This window comes from Colias croceus, chromosome 14 (genome assembly GCF_905220415.1).
Source record: "Colias croceus chromosome 14, ilColCroc2.1".
NCBI lineage: Eukaryota > Metazoa > Arthropoda > Insecta > Lepidoptera > Pieridae > Colias > Colias croceus.
The window spans coordinates 4,620,934-4,642,034 of NC_059550.1; the positions used below are offsets into that span (position 1 = coordinate 4,620,934).

Here is a 21,101-nt window from a genome sequence, read left to right on the forward strand (position 1 = left end):
TTATGTATGTACAGATTACTCCGAGGTTTCTGAACCGATTTACGTGATTCTTTTTTTGTTCGATGCGGGATGGTGTCGAATTGGTCCCATAAAAATTTTGTTTGGATAGGTCCAGTAGTTTTTATTTTATGAGCATTTTTGTCTGTATTTGTAAATGTTGCAAGTACAAGTTTGAAGTCGGTTGTTTTTAACGCAGTTATCACTTGTTCAGTTTGTTAATTTGTTCAATCGAGACAGATACTTTAATCCAGCTCTACCCATGACTCTACTTACAAGAAGAGCTACCTTGCCATCAAAGATCTAGAGTCGTTATTATAAGTAATGTGTCAAGTGTTTAGCATGATCATTAATAGATTTCACGACTGAAATCTAATTAACTAAAAACATTACTATACCTAATGCAAAACAATTGGTATACTAATTTTCATGTGTTTTCATTCTAATGTCCTCATATAATTAAATGGCCACTTTTGATATGAGTCTGAAGATTCAAAATAATTAGTTAACACGAATCACCACAAATAATATATATAATACTATAGTTACTAGCATTGCTATCTATAGTTTAAACCAAGTGTGAAGTCCCATGTCCCCTAGTGGGGTATGGGACAGGTGCATTATTCATATATCTGTTTCACTGATCGATTTCCTTTAAGGACAAGTAGTAGTAGTAGATCAGCCTTCTATGTCCTTTTAGGTCAACATATTTTTTTCGTCGTCTCAACCGGAAATCGAACCCAGGACCCTCGTCTCTACGTTCACGCGTCAACCACTGTACCAAAGAGGCGGTCAGTTTAAAGCTTGTACAGAATTATATCTGTGATTTAAAATATTGGCGAATATGGTAATTTGTACGTCGGCACGAGGTGTAAAACGTTTGATGTCATACGAAGCATGGCCCGTGCATGTCGTGGTAACGGTGCGTTCCGCTGTCGACTGCAATTATAGACGTTTACGATTTTAGGTGATGGAGTGATAAAATAATGTTTTGCTTTAGAACTGGTTACGTTTTGGAAATGAGTTATTCGTATTTTGGGACTTTGCTAATTGTAGCTTTAATCTTTCAAGTTTGTAAAAGCTTAAGATAATCTCATACAAAGGTAGTCTGTAAAACTGCTTATCAATGAAATATGAAAATTTAAAACTGAATCGAATTTTGACACAAATTTGCGGTACAATGATATGCTCTACCTAACCAGACAAACTTGCAAACTTTTAGCACTATACTTCCTTACGCAATACCTACGTCCTTATCTTTTGAATCACTGCTCCTTATACCTATGAAACTAGCGGTTGGTCGGTAGGTACATGTTTGTCTCTCTATAAGAATTATCCTCCTACTTCAAGGACTATTAAAAAAAAAGACGCGTGGCACTCGGGAACTGCCGCGTTAAAGCTATTGCATGCTATGCCTTCAAGCCACACCTCCGCCCGTCGGAGTGGGGAGCGTGAGGCTTTTTCGTTACGGAATTTCTGGATTCGGTCCCCGCGCTCAAGGCCCGCGATAGAAGCTATGCAATAGCTTAAAAAAAGAATAAACGAAATCGGTTCAGCCGTTCCCGAGAACCCGTAACCGACATTTGGCGATTAATTTTCATTATTTAGATGAACCGATAGAAGCAAGCAGAAAAATAAGATTTACCTATCAAAATAATTTAATATTTACTTTTGAATAATTTAAATATCCGGGTACTAAGACACTAAGTAGCCTATCTACTACTCCAGGCTAATCTAGATCTACCTATGTACCAATTTTAATACAAATCAACTTGTCTTGTGTGTGAGAGATTCTGTCATTCATCCATCCATGCATTCTTGCAACTAACACGTTTTATTAGAAAACTAATTCTATTTTTTATTTTAAAAATAATCTTAATACTCATATAAAAAGTCCAGTTCTTAGTATTCCGCAAAATAAATTATAAAATACAAAACATTGACGGTCCCCTACAGTGTAAAAGTAATTTAATAAAATGTTACATAAGATATGTAAGTAATTATAATAATTATTGACGCCCTTGTAAAATACTTTTGTTATGGAAGGAAGCGTATATGAGGTCGTCGAAATTTAATAAATTTAGGAAGTAACGAGAGGTCAAAAGTGTTTTTGTTTATAAAGGTAATGTTTATTGAGGAAAATAAACAAAAGATGCATTTATGAAATGTGTATTACTTTCAGGCAAGTATCTATTAATCTATTACAAATTTACAAATGCCTGCAAACTGTGGCAATGTAAGAATTGTTACTTTTCATATTTAGGAAATTGGGTAATTGAAGGATTTTTTGTTTTGTAAGTTGTTCAAAAATAATAACGTTATTTTTATTATTAGCATAATATGAGCACATAAGACTTAAGAGTAGCATTGATATTCTTGTAAGAACGAACTTGACTTCCACTAAGGAATTAAAAAATCAAGCTACTTTTTTCTTAATGTGAGTATTTTGAAGAAGTAGGTAGGCTAGAAGGTATGTAACGTCGAACTAATATAATATATCCATCACAAGAAAGAAACAAATAACAAAATATTAAATCCAAATATAGCACACCGCGGAGGGTAGTGCTCTATCTATCGTTTTTCTCATGCCACGTAATTTTTAGTACTTTTCTTGAAAACTATGGTATAAAACAATATCTCGGGAGACTAACGGGCACAATTCGATCACGATGTAAACTATTATAACTGGGGTTACGGTTTCAGAGCGTTTCATTTGATGCGATTAATTGGCTATGAACGATCCGGATTCGTTGGTCAGAGTTTAGTAAAACGCGCATAATTAACGATTCACTCATTTTTGTCAAAACGCCTTTGTTCTTGGGTAATTGGTAATTTATGTTTATCTTTTCGAATGCTTTTATTATTTTTGGTTTTATGGCATTAAAATGCTTTATGAATATAAATTTTTAATTATTTGTATATTGCTTGTAAATTATTTGAGAGTTTAGAAATTGATAAAGGTTTTTTTTAAATTTATTTTTAATAATATGTATTTGCAAATTGCTCATGTTTATGTTATTTACAGCCTAGAGCTCTGTCGCATACGTGAGGTAATTGAATGAAGGAGTAGACTCGATTGCCATCCCTTTAATTTTGCACATCCATTTTTATTTTCATTCCCGAATTCTCAAGCCACAGGTTTTAAATAAAACAATATTCACATGTAACGTAACAAATACTGTACAAAAAAAATACAATAGGTTTATGTCCGCATTCTATCTACCTTCAGTATTTGAATCACGACGGTACGACACAATATCGTTACGACACTCTGTCAACCGGCTCCCGATAATTTATCGGATTTCCTATCATTAAGGACACGCAGGTTACGCTCGGACGCCCATAAGGGGTCGACGACTGCGCTGGGAACATCTCACACTAAACGATTGTCACTACGCTTTATGCAATCGTGCATAAAACTTAATGATAATCGGACATTAAGCCTGCAGGTAGCTATGGAGCTACGCCTGACGGAACCACACTGCGAGTGTATTGTCGTTCGTGACTGAAAAAATTTACATCATTTTATTTATTTAATAATTTTCAACATGTTATTTAAAACATCTACTTCATATTATGTAAAGCTAATTAACATTATTAACATTGATATTTTACGTACAAATTAAACGTATAATATGCACAACAAGTAACAACACACAATGCTCTCGAAGATTTCCCAATGAAAAGTCACTCATGGTCCCATTATTTCGTATCGCGTAAACTCCGATTGAACGAACAACGAAATCGCCACGCGCGGCACAAAAGGTCATTGTAGTGTTATTAATTAATTTCAGCCTATAGTGGGTAGTTTCTATAATCTGCGGTTTGTTCCCGTTACAATACTGCCAATGATCCGAATACTCATTAACTCTATAGTGAATTTATTCCATCAAATTATTTTCAGCTACCAATAAACCAATTCCAAAGTCATTCTCTCCCCTGTCATTTGACCTGCCATTATGAATATTGTAATAATGCCCTGTAATACCCGTATCACGAGTCTGCAGATTTTGCTACTTTATATTTAGTTATATTACTTTTTTTACGTAAGCAAATTGTTTTACAGATCACGATTTCTTCAATGCGATTTTATTCGGTATCTTGTGAGAAAATGTAATGATAAATTATGCTCATAGGGTCTCTAATAATGTTATATTTTTTTCAGATTGGTATTTTTATGCAGCCTCCTTTTGATAAATGTAAGTACACGTAATTACTATTATCAATTATTATTGATTATTCCATTCCATTGGATTTATAAGATATAAAATGAAATTGTATTGAAGTAGAAGTCGAGTATTTTGAACATTACCAAAGTTTTTTGAACATGATAGAAATAAAATTATACGCTCTATCATAATTTTGGCCTAAATTTATTAAAAACCAATTGTTTTATCTTAGAATATTTTTCTTAGTCATTTAATAACTAAATTTTTATTCATTTTAGTATGCAGCTTCCGCAGTACAACACACTCAAGATTCAGCGGAATCCTCAGAGCTGTCAACAGATTTGCCCTCTTCAGAATTATTGCATGAAGGGTCTGGTGACGAACCTCCAGGACCAATTTTGCGGACAAAGGTTAGTATTGGTTGTGAATTGTGATTTATTTTACGTGGTTATTAATTAAGAAATGAAAGCTCCCATTTTATTGCAATGCCAAAAGCAAATTTCATTTGCGAATGCCGTTATAAGGTACACTATAGGTAGGTAGTATAACCTATAATTTTGTCATTAGGTAGGTACCTACCTAATGACAAAATTATAGGTCATCATCATTTTAGTATATTATTTTCTATTTAATTTTGTAAAACAAATATCTTCAGCGGAAAGGCGTATTGACATTAAAGTAAACCATTTTTTTTTACAGAACGAAACGAGAGATGCGCTCAAGTCTGATGGAAGTGAGCAGGATCCAGTAAGTATTTATTACTTTTTAAAATATTGTAATTGTTTAATATTAGATTATTTAACTTTAATTCTATTATATTTCTGAAGGCTAGCGAGCCGTATGTAGGTAGGTTGCGCGTTGAAATCGCCGATAAGAAAATTAGTGCGTTACCTTTTTCCGACTGAGTACGATACGGTCTACTACAGAGAGATCTCATTCAAATTGATTATATTAATCAAGTGGTTATATACGTACCTACCTATTTATAAAATTAAAGAAAACATAATTCAGAATATTACATGGACCGAAAAAATGTAGAAGAAAATGTTGAGACATCGAGAATGAGTTATAATACCTATAATTTGAAGCAACATTTTTAACAATTGAACTTTAGAATTTAACTATTTAGTTCTATACATAACTATACAATGTATGAAATCGTTAAAAATTTAATGCTTTAATTTTATTTGAGAAAATCAAGCCTTTACCATCATCATAATGTCAAGACTCATAATGTAGAGCACTCTGCTCTACAATCGAAAAATTAGTTTTGACTTAATTTAGTAACTTTTTATGTTTACTTCAGATATCTCTATAATAATAGGTATTCAATACTTTTTTTGCGTAAAATATAATACAATACTTGCTCTATTTTTCCGATGTTTAAGTTATTCATACAAGCGCAAAGCTGTAACGGTTTCATTTCACTTTCGATCCGCATACATAATTCGACCTTGTATAGAGACTCTGTTATCAGCCTGTAAAGAACAATAAGGTTATAGTCGCAATAATAAACTATCATCAACTTGTAATATACAATTTCTAATGTACCCTTTTCATATTGTTATTTAATTTTAATGACAGGACAGCCGCAGCTTTACAAATATTACTTGATTGTAATTTTATGGGATTTTTTCTAGAAGATTCTTGCGGACAAAAAATGTGATATACTTTAGATTGGACACGGTGAGGTCATAAGTTCACAGCATTAGACACTACCGTTGAGAATGGCAAAAATAAGAATAGATTTTTTAAGGCATAAGTTTCGATTTCTGAGATACAACTGTATACGTAATAAGTGTATTATGTGACGGTTTAAAAAAGCGTGTAAACCAAGTTATTTACACTCTGTAATCGCCATTCAAAAGATTAAATTCTTTGGTAATCATGTCTCGTGGGATTGCGGTACCATATGATTTGGTTAACTTTTGCAGCTTTGACACTTTTTCGAATATAAATTTATAAATGAAAAATAAAATTTATTTTTCACTGTTGAATTTTGCCCATTCTAACATTAAGTATACCAGTTCTTGATATTTAAACAACAGAGTTAATTTGTCATACATAATTCACCAGTATAAAAAAACACTGATAAATATCATCTTTATTCCGTTTTCACATGGTTTTCACAAACTAAGAAACTTGGGAACAGTAATTATATTTTTTTACAATAATTACTAAAAATCTTCTGTGGATGTCTTTCATGCTCCATATGTAAACTTAGTCTTATCCAGAATAGTATAAATGTTTACGCTGGGACATGGGACATAAATGAGTGTTTGCGTGATGTACGATTTATCACGTATAAATTATTATTTTTTCAGATTTTACTCTATCTCTATTTCCATACAACCTTTATTTATGCGTGAGTGAAGATGAGTTACGTATATATTCCACAATCTCGTTCATGTGTTCTATTAAACTTCAATGGGAGGCCACCGGTAGTAGCTTATGCAACACGTACACACAATAACACCATACATTTTAATTATGCATCTTATCTTTTGATGAGCAATTATAATTTTAATGTGTTTTTAACAATTAATGCAGAAATAAAATTGTGTAACCACTCTAGGCTCTATCTTCTTAAAAAAAGCTTTTGGTAATTGTGTCGCATGATTTTAAAGATAAAAAAATTGTTTATTTTTGGATTCGTTCAAAATTTAGACGACAACTTCATGAAAGCGTGAATAATCAATAATAACAAAAACCTGACCATATGAAATAAAAAAAAAAAAAAACATTTGCCTACCCAATATTAAAAGCAACTTGTTTTTAGCCCAATTCAACTCGGGTACAAAAGTGTATATTTTTACTGCAAAAACAACGGTACGGCAATTCTATTAAAATTAAATTATAGGATACGAATCAGCGCATTGTACTGCCGACTGCGTTCGGCTAATCTTACCCACACTTTCCTTAGTCGGTCGCTAAGCCTAAACATTGAATTAGTACGATGTTGTCACCGTGAGAATTGTTAGCAGGTATTATAGTAAGTGCACAAGATATGCATCTTTGACCCGGCGCCGACGGCGTGTGATAAAGTAGCTGTATCTCGACTCACATTGCACGCAAACCATGAACGGTGCTCGCATTGTCTGCCCTACATAGTACATATATTCCCTTCCCATAAAATCGCGATTTGAACGAAATAGATTAAAATTGTTAAGTGCACTTCCTGCGTTCCACTCGAACACTCGTAGCTTTGGGCCGCGCTATCGGAATGCAATCGACGATTACCTGCGGTGTAAATAATGTTAATTATTAAGTATTATTTAATCGGCTGATGAAACGTGTGCTCCTGGCGGGAAATTAGTTACAGATGTTTTTGTTGAGTTTCATGTTTACGAGACACCACCGTGAATTTGAAAGAATTTTGGGTTTGCTTGAATGTAGTTATGGTATGACAGAATATTAATTATAACCTTTTGGAGTTAGTTATAGTGAAGTATTTTTTTTATAAAAATGTAGCACAGTTGTTACCAATTTGTGCTAATGCACCAGATGCAATATACATTGTAATATAACTTATAAGTGATTGGTTAAATCGGTTAATATTAAATTATAGATTGGAAATTGCCGTCAAATTGGCATGCTCGTCCGGGCCACCGTGATGTCATGTTCCCAATTTGTCTAATTCGCACGTACAGAGTTTTTACTTTTATTATCTAATTTGTCAGAGCATAGAGTCGACAAGGTAAAGGCCATCCAATTGCTGGTCCGCTGGTCCGCTGGCCCAATTGTTATAATGCGTGCAGAGAGCGGCGTGCGAACCGCCCTGGCACACTTACGGGGAAGCACTATCTACAGCTACTTTTTTGTGCAAAACTCTTGAGGGATCGTGACTGTGAAATGGTGCATTACCGGCGGTAATGCGATAGTTTGTTTTGAATTTTTTAACGTACTGATAATGGATGCAATTTCAATTCGCTCTGGATTCTTTATTGCTTTTAAATTATCGATTCTCGTTTTACTTTCGACGAAGTTGTGGGTCATTGTTGTTGAGTTAATTTTTAGAGCGGTTGTGTTGGATTATACGTACAATTATCGGAGGCAGTCAAAAGTCGTCGCAGGAAGGAGGTAGTTAGCCCGAAGACTTATCTCAGGGCTATCGGTGTTGCATGTTAGCGGTGCCCGGGAAATGAGGAAAACTACTTATTGTTTCATATTCATTTTAATCGACAGTTTATTAAATTAGCGATGTACCTAAATCAGGTTTCAGGTTGTGTATTCAGTATAACATCATTTATCTTATTTATTTTTAGTATTTAACTACTTTATCTTAAATATAAAACGTAAAGGAGACTAAATGACTGATCTATCAACGTACAGCCCAAACAACTGGACCGATCTGGCTCATGAAGATAGCCAGCATTGTTTAGGCATACGCTAAGATAGGCATTTTATAAATTCTACCCCAATAATAAAATAGAGGATGATAATAATTTATGCTTTGAAAAATTTCACCACGCGAGCGAACTTGCGTACCACAGTCAGTTTAGGAAAAATATTAGCATAGATTTTGATTCCAAGAAAATGTTTTTATTGAGCTTATCCATGTCCAATTAAGTTCCAAGTATGAGATAGAGCTCGTTTTAAAACATCAAATTAACTTAACGAATTCTAGCATTATTTATACATCTAGAATTATTTAGCATTATTTATTATCTAGCATAGCATCTAGCATTAGCATTATTTATTATTTATACATCTAGGCTATTAATTAATCGTATTATTTTAGGTGGTATTCCTAGCGGATAAGAACAACTACATCCCGGTGAGCATCAAGCCGAGATCGCCGGCGGCAGAGGCAGCGTGGAGAGAGCCGCCCGCGTGGGAGCGGGAGTATAGGCGACATAGGACTAATGGCAGTCGGGTGCAATGTGAGATTTACTTCTTTGTACCTATTTTACGAAAAAAAAGAATAATTAGTCATGGGCATATTTTACTTTATTAAATCTGATGTGTATTACAAAAAAAAAATTGACTCATTAGTTACCCCTTTTTGCGTATCCATCGTCGTAGGAACTGTTAAGGTAGGAATTGTAATTCTGTGGTTTAAGTATCAAATATTTATATAAAGATCAGTAGTGTATTAAAGTAGTGTTTAAAATTTCACTTTATTTTAAACATTTAACGAATTTCATCAGCATATTCAATGAGATTATTAAAACCTATTTTAGTAACTCATACCTATACATTATAAAGTTTTGTAGGTATATCTAATATCATCACAATTATTGTATTTTTCATAGATACATAACTAATGCGGGCATTCATGTGATGAAGCTGTAAGCGGCGGATTTCCCATTTAACTTACCGTATTGTTGCGAAACCGGAAAAATAACGATGTTATCGATATCTACAAGGTGTTTGCCGCCTTCTACCTGTGTTGTACACAGATGGAATATTGCTTAATATTTTGTGTAGGCTATTGCTTATTTGATGTGTTTTTCTATATTGTTATACCTAATATATTATTATTTAATATGGTCATAAAAAGTATAAAAGCATTTTTCGTATATTACCTGCCTATTTATATTATTATCTTAACGTTCATTTAATAAATTTAAGACTTCTTCTAGATATTGAAGCAGAATGTCAAGACGACTTTATGAAGATCAGAGTGGGTTTCAACGGATCGTTTTCTGGCTTGGTTTATTCAGCAGGTTAGTTTTTCATAAATAAGTTTATAAACTGTTTATAGTCGTCACTATCTACACAAATTTTGAATTAATTTACCTTAGTTGTTAAACTGTATCGCAATAATAAAATAATTGTACCTACACATGTTTTTTGGGTTGCAATCTGCTCCCGAAATAATGTATCTCAAGTCTAACAAGATCGTGATCTGTCATTCACTCATTATTAATTTAAATTAAATAAATTTTCATTTTAATTAATACACGCAGTATTTAAATTAAATAAATAAATGAGTGACTTTTTAGGGACTTATTAGTTTCTTTAACCTAATATGTGTAGGCACCTAAATTTATTATATAGCTTGGGTCTTGGGAATGCTGTATAAATAGTAATTGTCCATTATTTTCGTCATTAATTGTATGGCTGGAATTTTCCCGTTATTAAAACTGCGAGATAACATTATTGTTAAATCGCACGACAGACGGTATGGTCGAAATCACGTTTTGTTCAATTTCATTTAATTGCCGTTAACAAAACAATTATACACTTGCCTTGTTAGTAAAATATTTATTGTTAACGCTGATCTGACCTTCTTCTATAAAGTATTGTATTTTTAGATGGGTCCCTTTAAAAAAAATGTCGAATAAGGAATTTTAGATATCTACATAATAGAGAAAGTTCCATATCATACTCACCACACTTTCAGAATATTCTCGTCGTAGCATCCCTATTACAGTATGAATAATATGTTTATGAGTATATTTTTCAATTCATCTCAATTTTTGTGTTACATTATAGGAATCTCAGGAAAAGTTCGAACGATCAGAGGATTTATTTGTTAAGAGGAAATATGGTGGCTATTTTGTCCATACAATGCTCTCGTCTATGTTTTCTGTGTTTCTCTGTATTGCATATCATATTTATTTAATACCAAACCCTGCAGGCTATTCCTACGACCCCGACTGCATGTACATCAACGGCTCTGGTCGTGACTACTACGAGTTTTACATACAGCTGAACCGCTGCGGCACTCTCGGGAGGAACGGCCAACATGATGATACTAGGAAACATCCTACGGTGAGACATTGAAACACTATAAGAATTATACATATTTAACATAAGTAAACGTTTTTTGGTTAACTTGTTCTTTGTTTAGTTTTCGTCATAACTTTTAAAAAGTGATGTGCAACTAAAATTAAGCACGATAGGTACAACGATATAATATCTTCATGTAAGTAGGTAATCCATTTACATTTAGACATAAAAGCCAAAATTTATCCTACATATTCATATATGTAATCAATTATCACGTAGAGAATATAAATATTTGGCTCAGAATAAGGCTCTTAAAAATCTCTACATAACTTTTCAACGTAAGTACTAAGCTACATTTTCATTATATTTCTGAGGTCCTAAAATTATTAGATTGTTAAAAAAAGCCGTACTTCTACGTTTATATTTAATATCTTATCTAAAGAAGACGTTTCTCGCAGAAGAACCTAATGTGGAACACCATCACGGTGCAGTACAACTCTTTAATCGAAGAGGAGTTGGACGAACACTTCAAGGTCACGTGCGAATATGGATACGACTTCTGGAAAACTGTCACTTTTCCCTTTTTGGATGTAGAGTAAGTATTCTTATGTTTATTTACTTGTTTTTAAGTATGAGAACTATTGAGGGAATTGATAGGTATTTTAATTTTGCTGTCAGTGATCAGTGTATGAAAATTGCTAGAAGGTTTCAGTATTTTCAGTGAAGTAAGTTTTAATATTTTGCAGATACTGATAAGCTATAAATGTTAAAATGTTTGAAAATTTATTTGAATTCTTGACAGTTTACTTTAGTTCAGCCATTAGTTTTAAACATTTGGGTTGTACTCAATGCAGTAAAAATTTAGGACTCAGCTATGGCAAAGTCGGATAGTCTTCGACTCTATAGTTATATTAACCGTATACCAATAATAGTTTAAGCTTTCACTGTTTTATTTTATGAAAGAAATGTAAACATCAAAAGCTACCGTAAACGTGTAAATTATGGTCGACATACAAATAAAACATACTTTTTAATGGTCAACAACTATTTGGCACACAAATGAAATACCTACTTCGATTTAACATGGATTGGGATGAAGTAGATTCAATAGGCACTGTTAAAATGGAACTAATCGTATAGTGAAAGTATATTACCCACTAAGGCACGAACAAATGGACAGCATTAAATTTGTAGTTATTTATTTTATCGATTTGTGAGATTTGTTTGCATTAGCCTCGATTTTATAATCGACAATGATCCAGTGTATTAGTGTGTGGTGACCTCAAAAATGAATTTGTTTTACTTATTGTGAGATATGTATTGTGCAGTGGGAATTGGTTTAATTCGCGGTTTGGATAGAGTATACACTATATACAATTATTAAAGATTTTAGAGTTTCATTTTGAGATTAATTTGTTTTTTTTTTAACTAAAAATGGAGAGCGTAGCGTAGAGAATCTGGTTTATATTACATTACTGGGAAATTAAACGTTAATATTATTTATCAAAAGGGAACTGAGAAGTCGAAATTTAAACTTGATTGATGGAACAATGCAACAAGTCTTGATTTGTAAGGATTCGAAATGTTCGATAGCCTTTCTTCCGTCGTAGCTTTTCCACGTTACGTCACATACTATTTTGCTCTATATTTATTCTTATTCCTGTCTAGGGTAGCGACAGGCAATCCTGTAGTATTCACGCTACAACCACCAGAGTGCTATATGGAGATAAGGTCCGGGTACGGCGCGAGCGGGGCCCGCGTGTCGGGGCCCGTGCGTGTGGGGGACCCGTTGACACTGCTCATTTATATGAGAAGTGCTTATGGTGAGTACTTCTGAATGTTATATTTCTCTATCGTAGTGATTGGTAAGCCCGTGTTGTTTACACTGCAATCACCAGAATGTTATGAAAATAAGGTCTGGGTACCGCGCAAGCGACTTCAAATCGATTTGAATAAAATAGTAGGTTCTCAGATCCTTCAGGTGTTTTTAATGAAAATGAATTAAGTATATGTTTCTTGGTTTAGTCACAGATTAGAGAATAGTTACTTGTTTAGTTAAGGATGGTCGATTTATACTCAGATGAAGTTTACTTACCAATCGTCAGACGGTAGCAATATAGATACATACACGCAAAATTAAAGGCAGCAATAATAAAGAAAGCTAATTAATAATTTATAAAGCAAATGTTTTACGGGACTAATTATAGGTATTAACTAAAGCAAGTTAATTGAAATGATACCAAGAAGTTCAATGCATCCCAAAATGATTGGCTACGGTGAGATGCAGCATTTTGGTTTCTAAGTATAATGAGATAACGTTAAAGTTGTCAGGAAAAAACCGTTTAAACTGCAAAGTGCAGTTACGTTTTGTTTTTAATTATTTGAGTGAATACAGTTGTTAAGCATTCTTGGTACATGGTGAAATCAAGAAAAAACCAGTAAAAAATTCTATGAAGTCCCTTGGAATATATTGATTTATCTACTAACTAGCTTCCGCCCACGACTTTGTGCGTGCATCCCCATTTTCGCAAGAATTTCGGGAAATCCTTTCTTAGGGGACGCCTACGTTACGACATCTATGCCAAATTTCAGCCCGATACGTCCAGTGGTTTGGGCTGTGCGTTGATAGATCACTATATCAGTCATCTTTGAGTTTTATATATATACTTAGATAAATATGCTTGAACCGGCTGAGATTTGTTCGTAAAGCGTGGTGTTGAAACTATCGTGGGAAAGATGTAAAGATATTCCTTATGAAGCATTTGTCGGTTAATATCAATGCTAAAATCGACAGTGTTGCCTTGACGTGATCGTAACTGTAGGCATAGTAAGCACGTATTATGTATTTTTAGATTTTACACTTTTAACGGTCCTTATAATCTTGGAACGTTTGTAGGATGAACGATCAAATGTTTTTTTGCAGAAATTATTAAAACGTGCTCATATATCGTACACATACTTATTATCTCATCAACATATTTTGTTTTACAAATTTCAAATATTTAGCTAAGCTCCCCAGAACGATTTTTCTTTGTAGAATTCTTAGATAACATTCCTGTTACCACTACCTACTATCTTTAACACGAATAACGTAGACAGATATTCATTTTCCCGTTTATTATATTCAGATTGTAACGTAACAGAACATAAAATTTAATACGTAATCGTTACATGGCTCCATCGAAATCTCTATAATCAAGGGCGTAGGATTAACGGGTTGTTATGCAGTGATCGCGTGCCGAAACTCTATCGCAAAAAGTTCATTGATCCGAACTATTGAATAGAATTAACAAAACAGTTGTGGATGGTTCGTTGATTGATAAATGTGTCAGTATCGTCAAAGCGGTGAGCGATCTTGAGGGCTAATTGCTGGCATTCGACATGGATGGTAATGATCTAACAGTGAATGGAAATAGTTCATTAGGGACAGTCACGCTCCGGTCGGATCATATTGCTCTTTCCTGATTTTTATATCGTCGATAAATTTAATTAGTTGGCAAGGAAAAATTTAATGTTGACAAGCAGAATTTTCCCTATTATGTGGTAATGCGAATTTTTTCAATTACATTAATTATTAACTTAAAAGGCACCAACCTTTATTGTAAATAGAAAATTAAAAACGGAATAAGTACACAGATTTTTTGTAATTCATAAAAAAATAACTCCCTTAAATCTCATCAAAAGCTGCCACTTGTTACTGTGTTTCCGAAATCAATTCATTTTTTTAAGATCATTGGCCCCAGAATAAATTATTATCTGTTTTGTTGTTACAATAATCAAAATTTATTTACAGATGGATTTGACATAGTGGTGAACGATTGTTTCGCACACAACGGAGCCGCAAAGAGAATTCAACTTATAGATGAATATGGGTAAGAGTCAATCAATCATAATATCATCTTTTCGAAAACTCCAATTAGAAAAATATATAAAATATAACTGAATTCTGCTTCAATTTATATTTTTGATTTTATGGCATTCAAATGCTTTATAAATATAAATTTATAAAGAATAGAAAAAATTCGATCACGAGGCGGGACTCGAACCCGCATCCTTTTGCGCCATTCCGGGGCGGATGCCTCACCAACTCAGCCACTCGTGACTTTCAGTTTTATGTGTCTGAAGGGACACACCGCGCGCCATCTATTGAGATGATTAACAACCATTTCAACCAATATGAAGCACTTTTCAGTCGAGGGCGGGTCACGAGTGGCTGAGTTGGTGAGGCATCCGCCTCGGAATGGCGCGAAAGGATGCGGGTTCGAGTCCCGCCTCGTGATCGAATTTTTTCTATTCTTTATAAATTTATAAATTCTGCTTCGTCATTTAGTTTATCGCTCTTCAAACGCAGTACATAATTCCTCCCTACAATTAATTCATATAGACGACACAAAGACCGTTTCCATGTCCTTAAACTGTATCTTTTCAGTTGCAACGTGTATGAAATGATGTTGGTGAGGCTGATGATTATGATGATTATGACCACTTCAATATATTTAATGAACAATTGTTCATTCTTGTTCATTCTGGAATTCCAGATGTCCAGTGGACGACAAGCTGATATCCCGATTCCGCGGCTCGTGGTCTGAGGCCGGCGTGTTCGAGACGCAAGTGTTCGCGTACATGAAGACGTTCCGCTTTACCGGATCGCCCGCGCTCTATATAGAATGTGACGTGCGCATGTGCCATGGAAGATGTCCCGTGAGTTGTTCATTAACTGACATATTACTTGCTGACAACTGGATATACAGAAATTACTACTCGCTTACTATCCTTAGAACCCACAGATCTAGTTGTGCTAGATCCGTGTTAGAACCTGTGCTAGAACCTTCACTTTGACAACTGTTAGGCTGAGTGCTTCAGATCTGATTGTTCAATCGCTGCCATGCCAGTGGGGTAGCACGATACTGATATGTACATACTAATCCTATTCTGCGGTATATCGCAATACTAATAGAAAAATATAATTTTTCCGGTTACAGCTGTTTCTACTGACGCAACATGATACTGATGAATCAGTACTGATTAGTGCCACAGAGAGATAGAATAGATATAAGTGTTCAGTCACCTATACGATGACACTGATAAGTTATAAACGTCCAGAGGCAGCCGTTCCACTGGTGCAACATGATAATGATTAACCAGTGGTGTTAATTATTGTCAAATGCGTTTATTATTGTTCAGTGTCACGTACATATAGCATATTATTAATAATTAATAATCCATTAATTTATTCAAGTAACCAGGACTCATTTTGTTAGTAACAATTAATAACTTAAAAATTATGTTAGTAAAATACAATTTATTATAACTGATAGAAATGCACTCCACCGCTACAAAGCTATCAAGGAAGCAGACAGTTTGCAGCAGTGGTTTACATACCAGCAGTCGAGCCGACTCGCTATACAGCGCATGATTACATTGGCATTACATTGGGATTGTTGCCCAGCTATCTATCTATACGATGTTACTGATTAGTAATATCTTTCTAGTCGCAGCCGTGCCACTGGCGCAACATGAAGAGCGTGCAGCGGCGAGCGGCGGAGGCGAGCGCGCACGTGGCGCCGCGCCTCTCGGAGAACGTGTCGCTGTTCCAGTCGCTGCGCGTGCTGCAGGAGGGCGAGGAGGACGACGAGTACACGCGGGCTGGTGAGTGGACGTGGGAGTGTGTGTTGCGAACTATAAGGGAGTGTGTGTGTAGATTAGTCTTTTTACAGGGGCGTGCGGCAGTGCCTGCTGTCCGCTGGAATATGTGTGTAGTGATTATAGAGGAGAGTGTGGGCGTAAAGGGACTGTGGATGGTATGACTATGGGAGAGCTGGTTTGTTTGGACACTGGACTGGTGGTATATTATGTGAATAATGCATAATAGTTTTAGTCCTGGGTTTTGCTTGTGTGGTTTCAACTATAAGAACATTCCGGCGAAATATCTTGTGCCAAATTTATTACAGATCCATTTTTTATTAAAAACGTATCAAATAATTAAGAAACCGTTTAATAAACAAAAAGTAACATTTACACTTTGTCGAACTCGAAAGAAGAAGAAAACCTTATAAATCTGTGTTCAAGTTACATTTTCGAATAAACTTTTGTTCCCACAGCTGCAGAAGGCCAAACGTGCATGAAGACGTCCGCTCTGTCCGCTCTATTCGCGTCTTGTGGCGCGGTAGTGTGCGCACTGGTAGCGGCGTTGCTACTGGCGGCGCGTCGCTGCGGGCGCCGGGGGGGGGACGCGCCGCACCACGCGTACGTGCCGCATAAGGGACGGATCAAGTAGTTGGAAGGTATAGTGGTGTAGATTGGCCTTTATGTAAAATCTGAATAAATAAAGTTGTATGGTGTAGATTGGCTTTTGCATTACATCTGTATAAATAAAGTAGTCTGTGTTGTGCGTCTTTATGCCACATAAATTGCGTACTATATGTTAGACCTACACTTAAATACTTACAAGGGATGCATGAATGTGGATAATTCTTGAGACATTTGGCACTTATCAAATAGATTATAGAATATGTTAAATCGCCAATATGCACAAGTTACATTTTAAATAGATTTGTCATGTGATAAATAATGTATTTTATTTAATGCAACTATTGTACTATTGTAATAGTGATGATTTGATTAAATAGCTCTAAAATCGAAAGAAAATTGTGAGCAAAAATTTGTAACGACTGAAAAACATTCATGTATAAGACGGATTTTAATGTTAAGATATTCGATATCTTTTACAAGGTAAACTTTGTACCTACCTAAAAGTAATGGTATATTATTTTGTACAATGTTTATTATCACATTGAAGACAAATTGTGAGGATTTATATTTTTTACTTTAATATAAAATATGTCTCCTCCTGTATGTCTTTTTAAAAATTAATAAAATTTGTGTATTAGAAATTAAACCATTCTTAATGTACCGAGCATTTAGCGAAGATATTTAGTATAGAACCCGTTTTATGGGTACAATGATATGAATAAATCAAACTCATTAAGTTTAAGTAAGTTAAGTAGAAATAAGTATTTATAATTATTCTAAGGTGATAATCAAGTGTAAATATTATTCTTAAGATACTTTAATTTATACTTTTATAATGATAAAATATAAATAAAGTGATATGAAAACAATATTCTCGTTTTATTTAAAACTAGCTTTCCGCCCGCAGCTTCGCCCACCCAGTCAAAGAAAAACCCGCATATTTCCCGTTCCCGTGGGATTTCCGGGATAAAACCTATCCTCTTTCCCGGGGTAGAAAGTAGCCTATGTCCTTTCTCGGGTATCAAAATATCTCTATACCAAATTTCATGCAAATTGGTTCTGTAGTTAAGGCGTGTATTGTATTGAGTAACAGACAGACAGAGTTACTTTCGCATTTATAATATTAAGTATGGATTTAAAATGCCCCTAGGATACCGTAACGTTGCAGTTGGCACCAATTTTATAGTAACACTAGCTTTCCGCCCGCGTTTTCAAATAAAACCCGTTCCCGTAGGATTTCCGGGATAAAACCTATCCTATGTCCTTTCTCGGGTATCAAAATATCTCTATACCAAATTTCATGCAAATTGGTTCTGTAGTTAAGGCGTGATTGAGTAACAGACAGAGAGAGTTACTTTCGCATTTATAATATTAAGTATTCATTTAAAATGCCCCTGGGATACCGTAACGTTGGCACCAATTTTATAGTAACATGTATGGAAATATACATATTATTATAAGCGACTACGAAAAACAAAAAATCATTGAAAACAATAATACTATTGGTACATTACATAGTTTAACTAAATATTGGACTAACATAACAGAACATCTTTCTTCTCTTTCTATGTAAAAGAACATCTTTGTATTAACGCATACATAACGAATTTTATTGAATAAAGGGTTGAGGTTTCTGTCAATGAAACACAGCTTATTAAAACAACATGTATATTAAAAATTCATAAAGCAGTCACACAATAAAGTAACAAAATGCCAGCATTACACATAAAAGGTAACAAAAAAAATTTGTAAAAGAATACTGCTATGATTTGTTAAAAAATATTAAATTCGACATAATAAAAATTATTACATGATTAATTCTTATATTAATAATCGATTTACTAATTTAACTATTTTCTTTCTTCGGTGGGAGTGTTTCTAAAACAGAATTCAAGTACTTGATGGCACACTCTAACATTTGTACTTCACAGTCCTTGAGGAGTTTTATATTCTTCCTGAAATAAAAAAAAAAATAGTTAACATTTATAGACTTAGCCATATCAACAAATTGTTGATCAACATCAATAGTAGTTAATCATTTGTAATATACATTTTTGCTTAACAAAATAAACTAGTGTTATAGTTCAGGATACATCGCCCATTTTTGCAAGTGCCTACTCTGCCCTGATAACAAAGAATGCAGTAATCGACATTTTTGGGATTTTTACTTTTTGCAAGAAATGGGATCCCAAGGGGTTTATTAACATAAAAAAAAAATAATTTCATAAAAAAAGTACCCGGAAGTATGTTTTTTAGCTACCGATTTTTGCAGTACTTACATGAAAACTATATCAATGATAAGAAAAAACGCCGTATTAAACATGTGCTAAAAAATAATGCAGTTATTGTTAAGATACCCTAAAACAAAGTGCAGTAATAGCCATTACTGTAACATTTTATTCTAGTGTCTGTAGACCAATTGCTACGTCAAAACGCAGTTCTCCACATTACTGCATTTGTGTGTAGTAAAAGTTCGCGAGATCGTAACCGTACGATACAGTGCTGCGTTTTGTTGAAGCAAATCTGTGCGTCGTCGTCGTTCGGTGAAGTGAGACGTGCGGCACGTGTGCAAAATTTTGGTGAGTTGTTATACATTAAAGTCTATCTTTATATATATTGTATTATGTATTACATAGTAACTATCAAGCTAATTTTCCGTTTGTAGCTTTATTTTGATGAGACGCCCAATAATTTCGTGTACGAAAGTCTCGATTGTGGTAGCTAACAGAGATAACAAGGATAAAAATTTTTGATTTGATGGTTCTCAATTTATATTTATTACTAACTGATTTTTTTTTGTTCAATCTCAAGATAATTACCTAAATTATTCGAAAAAATATTTGTCCTACAAAATCTATGGTTCGTTCAAAGAGTCCCCCTTTCCAAAGTGTATCGATAACGAGGTCATCATAAATGATTACTAACAAGCTGATTTTTTTGTTTTCACTTAGTTAATGTTTATATAATTCAACAGACATATTGTCCTACAAATTGCGTAATAAATATTTGAGAACCATCAAATCAAAAAATTTTATCCTTGTTATCTCTGTTAGCTACCACAATCGAGAGTTTCGTACACGAAATTATTCGGTGTCTCATCAAAATAAAGCTACAAACGGAAAATCAGCTTGATAGTAGTCACTTGCAAAAATGGGCGATGTATCCTGAACTATTAGACGTAACTTTTGATTTAATATTTTTGTGTATGAATAGTTGTCAATATAGTGGTCACTATTTCCTGTCAAAACATGTTTAGCTGTCGCATACTATAAAAAGCCGCTTTCCTTTGACTCGTGGCGCATTCGTACAAATCGTGCCTAGGGGCTCGGACGTTGTTTATACGACGTTCGACCCAACTACCCTCACTTTGCTAATAGTCGTTGACTTGCTGCGATTTGTTATCAACTATCTACATCAAGTAGCTGTGTAGAATCGCAGAACATTCTTATTACACTCAAACTAATATTTAATCCGGCCTCCCGTGTAATTTCTAATACTAGCATATTAAACTGTGTGTGTTGAATGTTAAATATGTACTAATTAGTGGCCTTATACCATGACCATAATATGACCAAAAGAATATTCTGGTAGCAACACTATGGATAGATACAGCAACATATAAACAAAATATCTATTAAAAATATAAGCAAAAATCTACCATATGCGGAATCTTATACTAAATAGTCAGTCAATCAGTCAGTCAGCAATTTTTCCTATCCATTTTCTCTTACCTATTCAAATTAGCAGCCTCTTCCTTGTTCTCCAATTTCTTATAAGCCGCCATTAACAGTTCACATCGAGTCAGCAGATATTTGTAAGAACGACCATCGATATCAACACCAACTTCTTCTGCACTAACCACTTCTGAAGACACCAAGTCACCGGGTAGACCGTTTTGCATCCATTTCTCCAGTTCCTCTAAAAATGAAAAAAAAAAACTTTATGTTATTGGTTTATCTGAGTAAAAAAATAATTATAGTAAATTAATGGAAATGGATTGAGCTT

At 34.2% G+C, this 21,101-nt stretch overlaps 2 protein-coding genes and 1 non-coding gene across 3 annotated transcripts in view; 2 read left to right on the top strand and 1 right to left on the bottom strand.

Moving 5' to 3' along the window:
- The first annotated feature begins 3,452 nt into the window (after nt 1-3,452).
- On the top strand, nt 3,453-17,162 carry LOC123697566. Its single transcript, XM_045644107.1, has 12 exons — nt 3,453-3,494; nt 4,445-4,576; nt 4,866-4,913; nt 8,908-9,049; nt 9,752-9,835; nt 10,753-10,886; nt 11,303-11,439; nt 12,513-12,667; nt 14,638-14,716; nt 15,383-15,545; nt 16,337-16,493; nt 16,946-17,162. The coding sequence occupies exons 1-12, from the start codon at nt 3,453-3,455 to the stop codon at nt 17,119-17,121; spliced, it is 1,449 nt and encodes a 482-aa protein (XP_045500063.1). The 3' UTR covers nt 17,122-17,162.
- Nucleotides 15,048-15,124, top strand: Trnap-cgg. The gene is given in 2 exon segments: nt 15,048-15,084; nt 15,089-15,124. It is a non-coding gene; the product is annotated as a tRNA-Pro (tRNA).
- A 1,585-nt stretch (nt 17,163-18,747) lies between the features above and the next one.
- The window catches only part of LOC123697222 (actin-histidine N-methyltransferase), a 42,154-nt gene continuing 39,800 nt past the window's right edge, over nt 18,748-21,101 (bottom strand). Inside the window, exons 8-9 of the mRNA XM_045643655.1 lie at nt 20,828-21,014; nt 18,748-19,051 (exon numbers count right to left, since the gene is read on the bottom strand). Of these exons, the coding sequence (XP_045499611.1) occupies nt 18,943-19,051; nt 20,828-21,014 (296 nt within the window). The 3' untranslated portion in view covers nt 18,748-18,942. The remainder of the gene's footprint in view (nt 19,052-20,827; nt 21,015-21,101) is intronic.